The sequence below is a fragment of the Sesamum indicum genome, linkage group LG8 (assembly GCF_000512975.1).
Source record: "Sesamum indicum cultivar Zhongzhi No. 13 linkage group LG8, S_indicum_v1.0, whole genome shotgun sequence".
Lineage (NCBI taxonomy): Eukaryota > Viridiplantae > Streptophyta > Magnoliopsida > Lamiales > Pedaliaceae > Sesamum > Sesamum indicum.
Window position 1 is genome coordinate 4,605,841 of NC_026152.1, and position 19,722 is coordinate 4,625,562.

The 19,722-nt window shown below is 34.4% G+C and overlaps 1 protein-coding gene across 1 annotated transcript in view; it reads left to right on the forward strand.

The window, feature by feature from the left end:
- Positions 1–18,777, forward strand: part of LOC105167785 (potassium channel SKOR) — a 33,727-nt gene extending 14,950 nt beyond the window's left edge. The window contains exons 5-13 of the mRNA XM_020696457.1: positions 1,989–2,284; positions 5,133–5,213; positions 5,316–5,414; positions 9,812–10,033; positions 10,398–10,586; positions 11,140–11,215; positions 11,932–12,226; positions 12,379–12,500; positions 18,466–18,777. Of these exons, the coding sequence (XP_020552116.1) occupies positions 1,989–2,284; positions 5,133–5,213; positions 5,316–5,414; positions 9,812–10,033; positions 10,398–10,586; positions 11,140–11,215; positions 11,932–12,226; positions 12,379–12,500; positions 18,466–18,707 (1,622 nt within the window). The 3' untranslated portion in view covers positions 18,708–18,777. The remainder of the gene's footprint in view (positions 1–1,988; positions 2,285–5,132; positions 5,214–5,315; positions 5,415–9,811; positions 10,034–10,397; positions 10,587–11,139; positions 11,216–11,931; positions 12,227–12,378; positions 12,501–18,465) is intronic.

Genomic DNA, 19,722 nt, shown 5'->3' on the forward strand with positions numbered 1-19,722 from the left:
TGACTTTACCTCTTCAGACTCTTCATGTTTCTCTAGATAGATGATTGATAACACCAATCTTTCAATTTTTCTTTAAGAGAAGACATCATCCTTGCAACTGAATCCAACTGTCCTCCGGGTATTTTGGATGACTGGATCAACATTTTCCTCCATAAACTGCATATCTTTGCAAAGAACATTAGAGCTGCTACTTTTATTGCTACTCTGCTTTGGAAGAAATACTTGCGAAACCAATAGATATATCTATTTACTGCTCAAATACTACTTAGTTCAAGGCCAAAAAGAGCTTGTGCATACTCTTGAGCCTTTTTTGCTCTTCTTCGTTCAAACTATCCATCTCCGATGAAGTGTTTCTTACTAACCCTTCCTATCCGATCCGTTGATGAACTTTTTGAATCCCCAGCAAGGATACTAGCTTCGGTATCTTTAAGGTATTGTCCCATCCGATCTTCACAGAATCCTTCAAGCTAAACTCCATTAGTTTTATGAAGTTTTTTTGTCAAGTTCTAGGGTAGTTGCTGCTATCGTTATGGCTACAACCTATTCATCTATCAGCTTCTCGATATTTTGGAAGTAACATCCAGGTTGAGTATGACGTCGTATGGATGTAAGTGCTGAAGCATAGTCCTTGCTCAAAGTGTATTTTCAAGCACTTTTCTTGGATTTCTTCTTCGATTTTCTTTAAATCTGGTTCCCACAAACGTTGGTGTGACGTTGGTGAGAAAATTTGTACTTTCTCTCATTGGATGATCCTGTGGAGGATCATTGAAACCTGTACTTCCTTTTAGCGGTAGTAGTGCTGGAGTGAGCATTGACTAAGTTCATAACCCCAAGTTGGGAAAATGATTAGGCCAATTCTTGTAGATATGATAGATCTGCCCTTGTTACCTCCATTATTTTATGAATTTGATGGCTTCAGTGACCAGATCGTCTCTTGTCTTTGACTTTGGAATCTCCATTGTCTTTCCGTTCTGATGTAGAAGAGGTATTGATCCAAGGGCGTCCTTGATTCGTTCTTGTCTATATGCGCATCTGTTTTTAGATCTGTAAGATTCTTGTCTAGATTTAGAAGGATCTTAAGGATCTTGTCCATCTTTTTGCTCAAGGTCTCTATTTTCATAAGCACATAGATTAACTTATTTCCATAGTCTTTAATTGTCTTTTGAATTTCTTTTGATCTTGAGAGATATTCGAGGTATCCAGCTTGATTCTTTTCAATCACTCCCTTTAATTATAATTTTTAGAACTGTAATTATGCAGGAATTTACCCATCCACTTCTCTTAGTTGGGATTCTACCATGGATTTCGGTGGAGTGTAAACGCCTCACCACGTTTCCTGGTAGTGTTTGTCGGACTTGAAAATTCCTCATCCATTCTTATTCCTCTTCTAGAGTGAGAAGATTCGGGTAAATCCTCTTGCGGCAGTTGTAATATTTTTCAAGAATTTTCATGAGAAGTTCTCTTCTTTGTATTTTTAAAATTTGAAAATATTCCTTGTTGTCATCGCAACTCGAACTTTGTTCGGTTCCATTCTCTTTAAAGAGTCTCCTCCTTTTGCAGAAAAATATCTAGATGTAATATTAACATATATATTTTCAATAAATCTAGGCTTTGATACCATTTTAGGCGAGCATGTGCAAGTGTATGCATTAAAATGCAACAAATAGTGAAAATGGACTAAATGCTCATTTTAAAGTTAAGAAAAGGTAAAATCATCCATAATTCGGCCAGATTCATGCGGAGAACTAAAATTGAGACCTTTCTAAAATTTGCGAGACTAAAATTATCAGTCCTAAAATTACAGGACCAAGAACGCCACCCCCTTAGTTACGGGACTAATTTTATCAATTTTTCTTAAATTATAAGCCAAGAAACTTTTGTAGAAATACTGATTTTCTTTTTCCTTTATGGCATAATTAATTTGTATATTATATATATGACTCTTTTTCTTACAACCTGTTTGTACAATGTTGGGCCTTTTTGTTCAGGTTATGGAGATATAAATGCAGTGAATCCGAGGGAAATGGTATTCATTATGATTTACGTCACGTTTAACATGATTCTTGGTGTATATTTGATTGGTAATATGACAGCCCTGATTGTGAAAGGATCCAAAACAGAAAGGTATCGGGACAAAATGACTGATCTTACAAAATATATGAACAGAAACAGGCTGGGAAAGGATCTTCGTAATCAAATAAAAGGGCACTTGCGTTTGCAATATGAAAGCAGCTACACTGATGCTTCCGTTCTCCAAGACATTCCAATATCCTTTCGTGCTAAGGTAAGCAGCTTATAAAAACCATGCAAGTATGGCAACCTTACATTTTTTGTCCAATAGATAGGGATTGAACAATTTTAGTCCTTTATTTTACATAATTTTTAAAAATAGTTTTAAAATTAGAAAAATTCGAGCACATTTAGTTCTCTATTTTATGGAATTTTCAAAATGATTATAAAATTGAGAAAACTCAACATATTTAGTTATGAGATTTTCTCGATTTTGAGATAATTTTAAACATCTCGTAGAGCATAAGACTTAATATGTAGAATTTTTCGCAATTTTGGAACTATTTCAAAAATTTCATAAAACAGAGGACTAAAAGTGTTGAATCTCATATCCTATGCGTTGGTATGAGATTAACTCTTTTAAATTTGAAAAACTGTGAGGTGTTGAAGAAGGAAAGATTGCATTTTATGTTCAAAAGTTAGCCTCTTCGAGATTCCTATCCTATTGTTTTTTAACTCACAGGATTGCTTCCAGTAACACCAAAATATTTGCACTGTTTCAATCCTCAGCCTTAATCCCGTTAAATTTCTAATAGTAACAATCTAAATTCCCTCAAAACTTAATTAACAGAGCTCAAACCATGCACGTGCTGTTTCAATTAGAAATTATAGGAATTACGCTTGGGACAAAAACTGTAATTTTTTTATTTATGCGATGCAATGTGGTGAGTTAGAAAATAATAGGATTAAAATTGCAAAAAGAATTAACTTGGAAGATGTAAAATGTAAATTTTCTTGCTAAAGAGATAAGCTTTAGTTTCTATTGATAGTTTTGATGTTTAATTGTATTTACTGCCATGTATATTAGATGTAGTCGTAAAATAAGGACTTTATATAAATGGGTAGTAAATATTAGTACCCCAGAATTAATTGTTTCTTGGCAATTGCAAGAACTCATGCCATTGGACTTTTAAAAGTGGTCGGAGATTGATTACGTGGACAAAAGTTAGGGGCTTTTATGGGCTTTTGCTAACATGGAATTGTAATAAAAAACCAACTATCAACTAACATATTTTATATTTTTTCTTGCCACATAAGAGCTTACATGGAAAAATTCTTGCCACATATGCAATGACATGGATAAAAAAAGGGAAAGCAGTTTTTTTATTTGGAGTTCTTTTTATTGACTGGATATTTTTCTTAATCTCTCCTCTGTCACAAAAATAAACTTTAAATTTATATTTTATACTAGTTCTTATGGCACGTCGTCTTTGTGTGCATATAATAAATAATTTTATTTACACAATCAAAAAAATAAAATACATAAAATTCTAAAAAAATTAGCATTTTTTAGATAATATAACTTATTAAAAAAATAAAATTATTATTTTAAATAATAAAATTTAAACTAAATATTAACCCCCCCCCAAATAAAATTTTATATAATAATTTTATTTTTATAATTTATAATTATATACATAATGTAAATTCAAATTTTATTTTATACAATTTTTTTTCATATCAACGCTTATGTGGTAAGTTGCTTTTAAATCATGCCCGGTCAGTTTTTTTTCATATTTTAAAGGCCCTAAATTTGTACACATCTGCAAATTCCAACCACTTCCGACCACTTTTAAAAATTCGGTGGCCAGAGTCTTATAATTGCCCAAAAAAAGTTAATTTTTGGGTACTATACTCCATCTCATAATATACCGTGCAGTAAATGCAAATATGTATAATTTTGAAGAGTTTTTGCTAATTATATATATTATGGGGGTAAAATATAGTTTGCCCCCCTAAACTATACTTGATGTAACGTTTACCCTCTCTAAACTAACAAATGTAACACTTACACCTTATGTTTAAATTTTTGGACAGTCTTGCCCTTATATTATATATATAGTTCAAAGAATTTTTTTTCCAAATAATTTTGTATTTTAAGTTTAATTAAAATTTTCTCAATTGAAAAAAAATATGTTTTAAAAATTATAATAAAATCTTTATATTTGTTCAATTTTTTCTAAAAATATTTAACTTTTGGTTAAGCTTATTTATTTGTCAATTTATTTTAAAAAGCATATATAAACTATTGGTCATATTATATTTGTTGTATATCTACATTATATTAATTCATACTCCACTTGTAATTTAAATTCTTCCCTTATTAAAAAAAATTAATTAAAAAATAATTTGGTTGTGATTTAATATGCAAAAAACTAAAATACAAATATTAAAAATAATATAATTATTCAAAGTATGAGGAGTATTTTTGTCGAACCAAGAGGTAAATATTACATTTGGTAATTTAGGGGTAAGTGTTATATTAGTGATAATTCAGGGAGAAAAGTGTATTTTACCTTTACTATAACAGTCTATATATGTAGATTTTAGCTATTGTATATCCTCAATCTGCTACAATTGATACATTGGTGAATTAAATCGACAAATTAACTTTTCAGGAGATCAAAATTACAAAACTCCCATATATTAAAGGATGAATATTGCAATTAATCATTAATTTGTAACATTCCAACTAGGGTCAACCTCACTTGTATATATGGGGTGTCACAGTTTTACTTGTGAAAATTTAGTTTATTAATTTGTTAACATTTGTGGATCGAGGAGATTTAATAAAAAACAAAAATCTCCATTTTTGTGCCATCATGTGAGAAAATCCGAATTTCAAAAATTCCTACAAAAGATGTCCTAAATTCGTGAAAATTAATATATTAATAGACTAAATTATCAAATCAATATTTTAGGGATTCAAAATGGTCAAATCCTCCTATATACAAACTTGACGAAAAGTGCAATCGAGCCCGCTCGGATAACTCGTTTCATTTGCATGTAACTAAAAATTGCACTCTTTCAGTGATGAATTAGGTCATTCTCACTTCTTGCAGATATCTCGGACTTTGTATAAGTCATATGTCGAGCACATTCCTCTATTCAAGGGCTGCTCCTCAGAATTCATCAATCAAATCGTAAGTTTCAGTCTTTTGACGTGTTGCTGTACTTGATGTTTACGAGAGCAGATGTTTCCTTTGAGCTGATATATATTTTGCTAACATATTGTTTACATGTAGGTGACTCTGGTGCACGAGGAATTCTTTCTCCCTGGAGAAGTAATAATGGAACAGGGAAACATCGTAGGTCAACTCTACTTCGTTTGTCATGGTGTTCTGGTATGACCATAGTTTAAAGTAGAGGTTTTGGTGATAATATCGGTAAACGTGCACATAAATACAATGAATCGGGATATTATCTGGTGATACAAAAAAGAATGCGTTATAATAGAGTTGTTCAAAGAAATAGAACAAGGTATTTTTATAGTGGTTTTAGGTGGAATGCTGCTCCAAGTGTAATGGGTAATCTTCAAAACTTATGTGGGCCTACAAAATGCATACACGGTTAGAACCAGGGATGGCCTCGACAATGCCCCCCCAAAACTTTTGAGTGATTAGAGATAGGAATCTAAAGAGGACAAAAAGTTAGCAAAATAGCAAAAATTATACTTGATCGATCTGTGGAGGGTCAGTATTGTATGATATATACGTGCACCATTGAAATCCTTATTTCCTAATGATTGCAGTGGTTTCAAACATATTAGAGTTTTCTTAGACCTTAAATGTCAGGTTGTAAGGACCTCAACTCAGTAATCGAGTCCTAGAGCTCGTTTGGAGTTAAAAGGTATTTGCCAGGAAAGTCTCACTAGACCTTGGTAAAATTATTCCCACATCAAAATCCGAAAATTTCATTTAACTTGGCCCCTGTTCACTTTTGGTCCTAATTATTATGAAAATTTCACTTTAAGAACAACATCTTACATTTTGTCTCACTATTAAGTTCTGTCGTTAAATAATTGATGAAAATGGCTGATTGAGACTCACGTGGCTATTAAGTGCGAGTTTTAGAGGAAAAAGAGACATGTGCCTCCCATAGAAAATCTCATTTTTCGTCCAATAATTTTGCCCTTGTTAACTTTTGATCTCAATGATTAAAAAAAGTGTTGAACTTTTAGTTTGAGGGAGAGGAGAGAGTTTACAGGAAGTTGGTGGAGATAGGAAAGTGATCTAAGTGACATGGTCTTCTCCCTGTTGCTCTCAACTTCATTCCAACTCTTCCACAATTCATTACGCAAAACCCTAGCTGATTTTTCTCTCCCAAGGGTGCTAAAAATTCGTGCTCCATCATCTCCATCTCTTATGTTCTTCTTGGTTTAGAACCAAGTCAAGAACTAGGTAGATCGGAAAATACACTAAGCAATAATATAGTTTTTCGATCCCTCTTCCTAAATTTATTTCTTGCTAGCACGAGAATAAATTTCACATTTGCAGTGTGGTGTGAATGATATTAGAGAGCTCCCACGTCGGAGTCTTGCCTAGATGCATGCTGGAGATTGGAATCAGCACATGTAGTCGGTTAAAGGAAACGCCAAGGGTAATGTTTTCATTTAAACATTGCATCTCGTTTCATCATAGCCTAGGAACGTTCAAGGGTACACCCCTTGAACAAGTTTAAATTCTTTTTATTTTACATCTTTCTGCACTTCTTCCGCGTTCCCAGGATAATAACTTAAAATTTTTCTCACTTTTTGTCATGTCATTAAATATTTAATGAAAACAGCCACGTGATACTCACATGGCCATTACGTTGGGGAGTGTTGGAGGTAATTCTGGCATGCGAGAGACACATGGTTCATTTTTTAGGGATTGTAACTGTAATTTTTGGCAAGAGAAGGAAAATAACAAAATTAGGACTGATACCTTTTGGGTCTTTCGACGAGAATTAAAATTCTTAAGCTAAAAATATAATTTCAACAAGTAATTCAACTATTGAAAAATCTCATATTTGGTAGTCACGTGACTATTAAATAATTGACAGAAATCACGTGGCCATTGCATTTTGGAGGAAATTTTGACCTTCTTTCTCATCATGAGCAGCCTAGATATCACTTTATTTGCTTTGTGCAAAATGCAACTTTTCCCAAGCAAAAACTCTGACCAGAACCTTCTTTGCAAACTCGAGCTCATCCACGAGGCTCTTATACGTGCTTCCTTACAGCAGTAACACATGATACTTGATTTTATAGTAGTTGAATCACTTGTTGAACCACATTTTAGCTTGGGAAGTTTAATTCTCGCGAGTTTAGAAGGATCCAAATGGTGTCAACCCTAGCTAATTAATCTTTTTTAATTTTCCCTCTCTTGCCAAAAAATTGCAGTTATAATCCCTTTTAAAAACTAAGAATGTACCTCTCACATGCCACGATTCCCTCCAACATGCCCAAACTTAATGTGGGCATGAGTATACTTATCCGTTTCTATCAAACATTTAATAATGAGATGAAAAGTGAGAAAAAGTTGCAAGTTTTGTCCTTAAAATGATAATCCCGTAATTGGGATATAAAATAAACAAAGACTAAGTTATGGGACCACCAACGAAATTTTCCTGTTAGAGACGTATGCCTCTTTCCTCCCCATAATGCGCATTTAACAGCCACGTGAGTCGTGCCATTTCCATCAATTATTTAACAACAGAACTAAAAGTGAGATAAAATGTAAGATAATGTCCTTAAAAGTGAGAATTCCTTAATAATTTTGGACCAAAAGTGAACAGGACCTAAGTTATTTAACCAAAGATGAGATATTTCCTCAAAAGAACTCCATTTACCGATATTTGTCAGAGATAAAGCTCAAAAGTACAATATACACGAATAGATTTTGATTACATTGTATATGACTTCATGAATTTTTAAAATTCAAAAGATTTAGCACCGCACTAATAACTAGGGGTGAGCGTTTGGGTCGGGTAGTTAGAATCCCGATCCGGCCCCATTGGGTTCTTTCTTCTTCTTCTTCTTTTTTTTTTTAATATATTTGAGCATCAGGTAACCCGATACACGAATTAAAAAGTCGGGTCGGGGTTCGGAAAGGATTCCCCTACCTGAACTATCCGATCAGGTACCCGTAATTTTTTAAAAAAAAAATTCAAAAATTATTTATTTATTTTTAGTCTAGGGTTATTACGTACATACATTTTCTTCTTTCCTCCTTTCTTATTTTTCTTGTTCTTTTTGGAAGTCCCAAGTTCTCAACCCAACTCCCAAGATTCAAAACTTTCAATCCCAACAAAAATCCATCTTGTTTTTCTCAAACTCCAACAACAAGAAAATGATGGAATTAGAATATCAAATCTAAAAATTTGTAAATATTTACAGTTTACTCAAGTAAAAATTTGGCTCTGTGACGAGGTTTATAGAGGCAAATTTTGCCTCTATTACCCTCTGTAACAGACCCAAAAATGCAAAACATGTTACAGATATTGCCTCAGTAACAGAGGCAAAAATGCAAAATTTGCCTCTGTAACAGAGGCAAAAATTTTGTCTCAGATTTTGCCTCTGTTTGTTGAATGCAAGTTCAAGCATTCAGAGGCAAATTTTTCCTCTAAATGTTTTATTTTTTTTTTAAAGAAAAAGAAAAAAATTGTGTACCCGACAAAAATCGGGTCGTGATCGGGTAACTATTCTAGGTTCCAGGTTCGTGATTCTTTCCTTTGCTTTTACATTAGATCTGTAAATCCTCTTCTCTGCTATTAGAAATACTAGTGAGGTAGCTTTAAGTAATGTTCCTCAAGAAGAAACTAGGAGTACCCCAATTCTCTGTCTGCATCAAATGATCCAAATTCTGCTCCTAGTATAAGGGAGGAAGCACTACAAGAAATATAATATATTAGCTATGATAAAAAATAAAAAATTATAGTAAAAAATTATTGATCACAACCATACAATAGTTGTTGGTTGTAGTTTTTGCTAGTGTAGCTAATACATTTGTAACGGCTAAAAGCCATAGCAAAAATAGTTTTTAATGCTTAAACCGGTGATTGTAGATAGGATTCTGAAGAGAATACAAAATAGTGGAGTTGCAAAAGTTGTACCTGATTTGTAGAGGGCTAGTATTTGTAGGAACGATCTATTTTACGATTTTATCATGGGTCATTGATATCCTTATGATCTGATGGCCGCATTGGGTCCACACATATTAATGTATTCTACAACCTTAAAGGTCAGATCGAAAAGGCCTTAATTCTGTAATCGAGTTCTAGAGCTTATTTGGGGCTAAAAGGTATTGCCAATAAGGTCCCATTAGATCTAAATAAGATTACTCTCACGTCATATAAGACGCTAAAAAGCTAAAAATATTTAGCAAAATTAACATATCAAATACAATTCACGTGAATTGCTGCTAAAATTAGTATACATGAAGAAGTTTTAAATGAAATTCAGCAAAACGTTTTCATTATACATGTGCTGGTAAAATGAAGTAAATCCCTTATGAAAAATAAAATAGCAAATTACTCCCTGGTGTTTTGAAAAAAGAAGCAAATTACCCTCTATCTAAACCATAGATAGGAGTAATTTGCTTCATTTTTCAAACATTGGGGGATAATTTGCTAATTTCTTTTTTTCACAGGGGGTATTTACTCATTTTACATAATTAAGGAGGGTTAAATGCATTTAACCCTTTATTTTTCCTTCTAAACATGAGACTAATTAATGTATATCTTCTATATGTCTTTGCAGGAGGAGCTTGGCATTGGAGTAGATGGGTCAGAAGACACAGTGTCGCTTCTCCAGTCTAACAGTGTATTTGGAGAGATTTCGATTATTTGCAACATTCCTCAGCCATACACGGTTCGCGTGCGTGACCTCTGCAGACTGTTGCGGATAGATAAACAATCATTCTCCAACATCCTGGAGGTATATTTTCACGATGCCCGCAAAGTATTCACTAACTTGTTGGAGGTAATTAAAGACTCTCCCTACATTATCTACAAGTTTACTTGTATTTTACCATTCTATAAACAGTGGAAGGAATCTGACTTGCCGTTTTGGTTAAATATTATGATCAAAAGTAAATAATCTTTGTGAATATTAGTAGACTACGGCTGCTCAATGATTATTAATCATTAACGAGGTAAAAATATTAAAATTTATGGCAAATATGCTGGCCAAATATATAACCATGGCGAATGCTAATTATAACTCTAGTCAAAACTTAATTTTTCGCATCGATTTTGTTTAGTAGATAATAGAGAATAACCCATTTTCTTACGGTAAAACCTGTGCAAAACTCACCATATCTAATAAAATAATTCATGATATGTAGGGGAAGAAGTCTAATCTATGCATGAAGCAACTGGAGATGGATATCACATTCCACATTAGGAAACAAGAAGCCGAGCTTGCTGTGAAAGTGAACTGCGCAGCTTATTACGGGGACCTGTATCAACTGAAAAGCCTAATTCGATCTGGAGCTGATCCCAACTTGAAAGATTACGATGGAAGATCGGCATTGGTTTGGATTCATTTCCTTAAAATCTATCTTCTTGTACTTAAGTGTTCTTCCTTGAAACTTGTGCAACTGCCTTAATTAGACAGCATTTCAATTTTAAAAAGTTATTTCTGAATGTTTGGAGAAACGGGACACATAAAATTTACCCTATTGATACTGTAAATGTGAAAATTATCTTTTCATAAAAAAAAAAATAGTGCCCTCTCATTTTAAAAAATACAGGGCAGTAAATTATTATTTTTTTTTATAGAAGAATAATTTGCTCATTTTTAATATTATAGGAGGATAAATTGCGTTATATCCTTGGAGAAACATATATATAGATTGGTCTTGGTTTGGATAAATTGCATTAAAATTTCTCCCATCTCATTTAAAAATTGTATATGAAAAACATTAAAACACTTAAGTTTTGACAGCCAATGACTGGTAGTTAATGGACCTGGCGGTTTTATGCTATATATGTCGCTTGAATCTCGTGTATCTTATGTTTGTAGAAATTGTATATATGCATATTGTGAGTCAAGATTAGAAATATTGACACCTCTTTTTTCCACAGCATCTTGCTGCATCAAGAGGACATGAAGATATTGCACTTTTCCTTATACAAGAAGATGCAGACATCAATGTTGAAGGTAAATCATGTTCGAAAGAAATACAATTTTGGTCCTACAACTATAAGAAACGATAATTTTAGTCCCATTGAAATTCAATCTGGCAATTGAGTTCTATAATTTAAAAATAATAACACATTACGGAAAAATTTGCCCAAAATTTAGCAAGTGCCCCTGATGTGAGTTTCAAAAATTCCAATGAGGTTGCAATTTTTAATGGATTTTGTTCTTAATATGTTATTTTTTTTAAATAAATAGTCAAATTAAATTTCAATAGGACTAAAATTGTCTCGTCCTATAGTTAAGAGACAAAATATTGCAATTTTACTTAATCAACCTAAAGTAGTAGTGAACACACCAGGGAAAAATATAATTTCAGTCCCATAAATATAGGGGTGTCAATTTTAGACCTATTGTAATTCAATTTGACAACTAAGTCCTGCAATTTAATAAAATTAACACATTAAGAATAAAATCTATGTAAAATTGCAAATCCAGCTAGACTTCGGCATGTGCACCACTTGTGAGCCCCAAATTTCGGCCAGACGGCAATATCCAGTGGACTTTGTCCCTAACGTGCCAATTTTTTAAAACTGTAGGACTTAATTGCCAGATGCAATTCCAACATGACTAAAATTATCAACCCAGGACTAAGATTGCAACTTTCTTGCATGTATTGAGCTCGTAGAAATTTATAGTTGTAAAACGAAGCTTGTTTTGGGTGCTCATCTGAACAGATAATTTCGGCAACACACCGCTACTTGAGGCCATCAAGGGCAGACACGACAGGGTTGCTTCATTGCTTTTGAGAGAAGGGGCCTTACTTAAGATTGATAACCCTGGTGGTTACTTGTCCACAATCGTTTCTGAAGGTGACAAAAATTTGTTGATACGGGTGTTGTCCGATGACGTTGATCCAAACTCCAAAGACTATGATCACCAAACCCCTCTTCACATAGCAGCATCTCAGGGATCATATTTGATGGCGAAGCTGCTTATAGAAGCTGGAGCTCGTGTCTTCTCAAATGATAGGTATTTGTACTTGTAATGGCATCTCAAGAGAAGTTCATTGATACTTTGTTCCTACCTCTCTCTCTCTCTCTCTCTCTCTCTCTCTCTCTCTCTCTCTTTCTGAAGTTATGCTGCACTTAAGATGTTAATCTGGCTACGTATGCTTCTGGCAGATGGGTAAATGCTCCACTGGATGAAGGGATTATGTGCAGAAACAAAAATATGACTAGACTTCTGGAAGAGGCAAAAAAGGCTCAATTATCCGAATTTCTTGATTCTTCTCAAGAGGCCACAGGTAATTTGAACTCCGAAATGTGGATGGTATTTGGCTAATTTTGTTTATAAACTTATTTCTTATAAGATGTCAAGTATTATTTTAAAAAGAAGCTTTTGAAATGTTTAAATATAATAAAGTAAATAAATTTATAAGATGTTGATATATAATGATAATTTGTAATTTTTTGGGAAAAAAAGATTTTATAATATGTAAAAAGCAAAAAGTCAAGGAAACTTACCCTATACAATATTCCTAATATGCTTTGGTAACTCACCTACACTAAAGCATCCCACAGGGTGTTGAGCTACTTGCACTAGTGCATGGGCTATTGCGTTGCCAGTCTTTTTTGTGAATATTAATGGCACAATGCTCGTATCACTAGATAAGTGCTTCACATCCTAAATCAGTGTGCTAGTATCTGAAGTTTCCTCCTCTTTCTTGTGGAATTTGTGAATAACTGGAAAGCAGTCCTCTTTGGTGATGATCGGTTGGGGTCGCCATTTCTTTGTTGCTTCCCAAAGCTGCCTTAAAGTCATCACCTTACCGACCTCCGGTCTACCAGCTTTTGGAACCTTTGCTAATCCCATTTTATGCATTTTCCCCTGTCTATTATAATAAAACCAACACTTGTCTCCCCTGTTGCCTCAAACATTGTCCTATCAAAATTTAACTTGAGAACGACATCTACCAGTGGGTACCATTTTGGTGTTGCATCATTTTGTTTCTTATTCAGGACATGGTTGTCCAAGAAGATACTATCCTGGAGAAACCTGCACGCCTAACTAATCCGCTCATCACTCCCCTGAATGTGGTTCTCGAAAACCAGCTTATTCCAGCTCCACCAAAGTGTCAAACATACCACCAGGAAGAAGTTGAAATCTTGACCCTCCAACACCTTGTTTGCCCTTTGGATCCAATCCTCTATATGCCCGACGAACCTTGAGATGACCTGCAACGATAGGTTACACAAAGCCCAGATTTGTCTGGAATATGTGCATTGCAATAATGCATATCCCATGTCCTCTTGACCCTGGTGGATCCAGGACAGTCGTTAACCATCTTTACACCTCATCGTCGCAAGTTCGTAATAGTAGCTAGAGAGTTTCAATCGGCCATACGAACAATTAGACCTTTGCAGGTACTCCTATGTACCACAAAAAGTCCCTACCTGTTTGGTGCTTAATATGAGCACCCTGTGACCCAAACAACAATGCTATCTAGTGTATCTTTCATCCATCACCCAAATCCCACAAGAAGATTGCCATGAGACTCAATTTCTAGAAGAAAAGAATCCGATATCCAAAAATAGCTCGCGACGTACATAGGAATTACTTGAGCTACTGCTTTGATGAACTTCGTATACCTGCCTGTGAAAGTCATTTGGTTTTCCAGTTTTGAAGTATTGCCCAGATTCTATCCTTGATTCCGTTGAACACCTCCTGCTTCAAACCACAAATGATTATGGGCATGCCTAGATATTTCCCATGTTTCTCGTTAATGGCTACTCAAGCACTCTAGCCAATCCCTCTATCAGATCCTCTCTAGTAGTCTTGTAGAATGCTAGTAAAGATTTCTGCATGTCTATTTTCAGACCTGAGGCTCCTTCAGACAGTGTTACGATGAGTCTAATACACTTCATCCCCTCCATTTTAGCTTGGCAGAAAATAAATTGTTGTTTGCAAAGAGTAGAGGGACACCCTTGGTGCTCACCTGCTTGCTGTCACCCCCTCTATTGTTCCCCCCATGTTCTTCTGACTGCACTTGGCAGTTAGGAGCTTATGCACATAATAGAAGTAGGTAGATTGACAAGGGATCACCTTGTTATGACCCCGTTGTGGATTAAAACAGCTAAATAGAGTGATGTTAAGGATAATAGAATATGATACAGTGGAAACACAATGTATTATATGGGACTTTACTTTTTGGAGCAATCCTAATCTAACTAAAAGCCCTCTCAAGAAAATTGCACACCACCTGGTTGTGGGCTTTTGATTTTCAAAGCTATGTGGCCAATATTTCCTCCATCAAACATGTGAGAGATAATAGTTGATTTCATGAGCTCTAAGGACATTATTGTAATTAACCTATCAGGAATAAAGGTCGATTGCATTTTGGAGATAATAGGGTTGAGAGAGGGTTGATCCTATTCATAATCGTATATGATGCTATTTTATACATCACATTATGTAGGCTAATTGGTCTAAAGTGAGCTACCTCTCCCTAGTTAGTATATTTAGGGATGAGTACAATGTGAGTATAGTTAAATTGAAGTTTAAGATCAAGGTGATTAAGGAATTTGTGCACGCAATATCATATCCAGGCTAATAATATGCCTAGAATTTTTAAAGAATGTTGCTGACATACTGTTAGATCCTGGTTACTTATATAAGTACATTTGGGATGGGGCGGTAGTAACCTCAAAGGTGTATGTCCGAAGCCTCGTTATTGAACTACTTCAAGCACGTTGTTGTTAGGACCTCGTCTATTGAACTTTCATTCGACATTATAGATTGAAAATAAGGCTTGGAAGTAGTATGCAGTAAGCCTCTATATGTCGGTGTCCTCTGTCACATGTTCCCTGATGCATCCTTCAACTGTTTGCTGGTGTTTCTTCAACGTTGGTCACTGGATCTAGCATGAAAGAACCCTGTGTTGCAATCACACATACGCAACTATTGTACTTTGCCCCTTTGTTTCCACAATATTTCTTCCCTCGAAAGAGCTTGTGAAGTTCGTTTCCCAACTTATTGACTTTCTATTTTGAAATCTTGTTGATAACCCCTATCTGGGAATTGAAGTTGGTCCTCAATGTGCTTGATTCGTCGCCGAATGTTGCCAATGGAATGTCGGTTCCACTGAATTAAACCCAACACACATTCTCTAACATTTTCCTATACCCACTTGCCTAGTGAGCCTGCTATCCCTCCAAATAGCTGCTCTAAACTACCTGTCAAATATCTGAGGGCTATTAGCCAAGCTGCTTCGAATTGGGAAAGCTTAGTGAGATTGGTGGCAACCTACTTTTGGTTAGGTTTTCTAAAGCAATCAGCAACATGTTGTGATACGAATTGGTGACTAGAATATGATGAACTATGATCTAACGGAAGCTGGCTAACCTTTCCGTGTTAGAACATGCATGCTCTAGCCTCACTCTGACTATCTCCAGATACATTCTCTTATTATGCCAAATAAATATGCCTCCTTGATAAGCCCAAGTCAGTTAGATGTGCCTTTTCAAGCAACTTTGAAAATCACTACTCTGCAAGGTCCGTCTTCGGCTCACGCCATCCTTCTCATGTTGGAGGAGAATTTCATTGAGGTAATTGGTGCAAATCCAAGGGCGAACTAGCAACCTGCTTAGATGTCGAATGGGGTTTCATGTTTCTTTTTGTTTTGCAGTGTTTGCATTGACATATACTCTGGTTAAACTTTAGGTGACATCTTTTGATTTGTGTTTGGTTGTACCATCAGTATGGCTGACGGAAATGGATTGCATGAGGACATTGACATCCTTGCGCCACATGATAAATAAGCTTCTTGCTCTACTTTTTTTGTCCATCCCCAAGCTAGAACAATTGAAATTTTCTTTTAATCTATCGTATCTCTTGATTTTTGAACTTAGTCTTGGAGATAAAGACTAAGTTGAGTTATTGAGATGAATCACCACTGCAAGTGTGTGAACTGTCCAAGGGACCCCAGCCCTTGACAGTTCTTAATTAGCAGATTCAAGGTTGTGTGTGGGGTTGCATGACAGCCTCTGTCCAATCGAAAATGGTATCTTCGTCAACTAAATGTAGGGAAGATTCTAGCTCCGACTCGGCTCGTTTAAACCAGAACCAATTATATAACAAGTGTAATACACTAGCCATGTGATTGGTGCATAGTTCAGAGAAAGTGACCAATCACATAACAAGTAGATATATTTGCTCTATAATTAGTTTAGTTCGACCATACTTGGTCTAGGTAAAATTTCCTCTAGATGTAGCCTCTGCTTGCAGTTGTGAACAGGTTGCAGGTTTGTCACTAGTAAGTTTATCCTGTGTCCCCACTTGCAGCTACTGATAATCGACTTCTACATAGGTTTCTTACCACGTCGGCTCCCATCTCCTCGCCTGCCGTTGTTTTTTGTGTCGTGAACTAGAGTGGGACGTTCACAAGTGTTGCTTTAGAGTCGAAGACCATCTCTTGGTTATTGTTTGCTAAGTGGTGAGTGTTGTCCAAATCCCTAACCATATTCATACCTGTTAGTTCCAGCATCTCCTGATGGTTGATAGGCTGATGTAGGATCTTTGGGCTCAGTACCTCGTCATGAGTAGGTGCACCGGTGACTATTACCGTGGGATCCTCCTATTGTGGTAAGCGTATAGCATTGTTTTCCCTGTGAGTTGGATTGGTGCGAATGAGTGTGGTCATGAGTAACAGGTTCTCGTCGGCCTTGTTAACGTTAACAATAAGGAAGTTTTTCTCAGAATAACTTCTAACCTCTTTTTATCTTTTCTACATTGAATTATTATTTGATCCGAAATTTTTTTAATAAACTTTGACTACAAATTAAAATTTTAATTTTTTTAAAATAAAAATATTAGAGAAATTTTAATTTTGTTTAAATAATAACTTTTTTTAATAATAATTAATTGTAATTGAGATAGATTTAATTTAATTTTATTATTTTCTAAATTTTAATTATTAGTTTGTCTCAAAATATTTAAATAAACTTTTACCATAAACTATAACAAATAAAATTTCATTCTTTAACATAAAAATATTAGAGAAATTTTACTTTTATGTATATAATAAAATAATTTTTAAGTTATAATTATTTGTATTTCAGATAAGCTCTAACATCTTTTTATTACTTTTTGAAATTGAATTATTATCTAGTATCATGACAGGAAATTATAAGAAATATATTTTAAATAAATATATTAGGAAAAATTTGTTCTCATACAAATAATGAATTTTTTTAAATTATAATTATTTTTATTTGAGATAAATTTTAACTTCATGTTGATATTATCTTAAATTGATTAATTATTATTTTACTTAAGATATTCTAATAAACTTTTATCAAAATAGAATATTAGAGAATTTTTTATTTTGTATAGATAATAAACATTTCTTTAATTATAATTATTTTCATTTTAGATAAATTTTAACCTCTTTTTATTATTGTTGAAATTTAATTATTATTTGGTTAAAAGTGTTAAGAATTAAGTTTAATGGAACTAAAAGAACCACATCATGCGAGTGTTCTCAAAGGTTGCGCACAGTTTCATAAATCGACAGTACCCAACTGGAAAATATGATGTGTGAAATACCAAATTGAAATTTTAGTTTAGTACTCAGAAATCAATTTTGGCGAATTCAGGTATTTAGTACTGTACCGTACCGAATATGAAATTTGTTAAAAAAATAATTATATTATATATAAATGTAATAAATAAAATATATATATAAATACTAATTACTAGATTTAGTTATAAAAGTACCTAATTGTATTATTTTAATTAATATAACAATTACTTAGGCATAATAATTACTTGAGATGCAGGATTTTTTTTTAAAAAATTTTGGTTAATTTGATAAAAAAAAATTGAACTAAATGAAATTTTGTTCGAGTTTTGCTGCACCAAATTGAATAATATAGTTTGGTATTCGATACGTCATGTGGTGCTCTAAATTCAATTTTACTGAATGAACACCCTTAGTGTTTTCTTCAAATGGCTAAGTTAACGGTTATGTAACATGCATATGTCTTTTTGTCATTAACTTTTAACATCTGGGACCAAACAAATCGTGTTTTTAGATTAACATGCCTTAACATCTGAGACCAAACAAATCGTGTTTTTAGATTAACATGCCTTTTCTCTATCTATTTTGAAAGTTGTGAGAACAAATTTGTTTCGAAACCTATTTTATGAAACTAAAAAGCATTTCGGCCTAAAAAGTTTGTTAACTTGTGAACTCATGGTTTCTTTTACAGACAGAAAACATACGAAGAAGTGCACTGTGTTTCCGTTCCATCCATGGGATCCCAAGGAGAGTAGAAAACACGGGATTGTAATGTGGGTTCCTAACACCGTTGACGAGCTGATAAAAGCTGCATCGGAGCAGCTGGGTTTGCCAGATGGATCGTTCATTTTGTCAGAAGATGGAGGTAAAATTCTTGATGTCGATTTGCTTACGGATGGGCAAAGTTTGTATATGATCAGTGAAACGAATTGAGATTTCATGCCAACTACAACAAACTCTTCTTGTGGTTTTGGTTTGGGGAAAAATGCAGGCAACCCTAGGGCGATATTGCAAAAGAACAATTTGTGTTTTTTAAAATACATCAATCTGCCTCCCTGTATTTTATAAAATGAAGTAATTTAGCTAATCAGATAGGGAGGTAAATTGCTTTATTTTAGAAAATATAGGAAGGTGAATTTGCTCATTTTCAAAATCACATAGATAAATTGCTATTCACCGGTTTTGAGTTTGTATAGCCTTGGAATGAGTTGTATATCAATATACTAGTTCTTTGTATTAGTATTGCCAGTTATTTTGTGATAGCAGATAACTATGATCAAAAGAAAGAGATAAGTGTTTGCTCTTGGCTGATAGAATCAAGTGTAATTGCCATGGTTCAACACCAAGGAAGCAAGTGCAGTACAGTTTAAATACCAAAATACCGAGGTCGGTGGAATAACTAACTAATCAACAGAATAACAAGTCAGATGCCAAGTCACCTGCCAGCTAAACCAATGACAAAGCAAAAGAAAAACGCCAAACACACTAATAGAAACGTAAGAGAAAAATGCGACTTAACGTACAAAAGCTAAAACTACAGAGTTACAGAAACAGAGTCAATGGAAGAACTTGAAGATGTAGATGCAGCCATGGAGGTGGTGGATTGATCTTGAGCTAATTCCAACAGCCCCCCTCAAGTTGGGCGTGGGTGAAGGAGAGTAAGCCTAACTTGGGTAGGAAGGAAGCGAAGGACGGACCAGGAACGCATTTAGTAAATAGGTCCGCAAGCTGCATTTTTCCAAAAATATGCGAAGGGAGAATGAAGCCTGATTTGAACTTGTCACGCACCAAGTGACAATCTATCTTCAAATATTTTGTTCGCTCGTGGAAGACGGGGTTGGCGACAATGTGCAAACCGGCCTGGTTGTCGCAATATAAAGAAATTGGAGTCTGAAGTGAAATGTGGAAGTCGTGCAGCAAGTAGGATAACCATTAAAGTTCACAAACA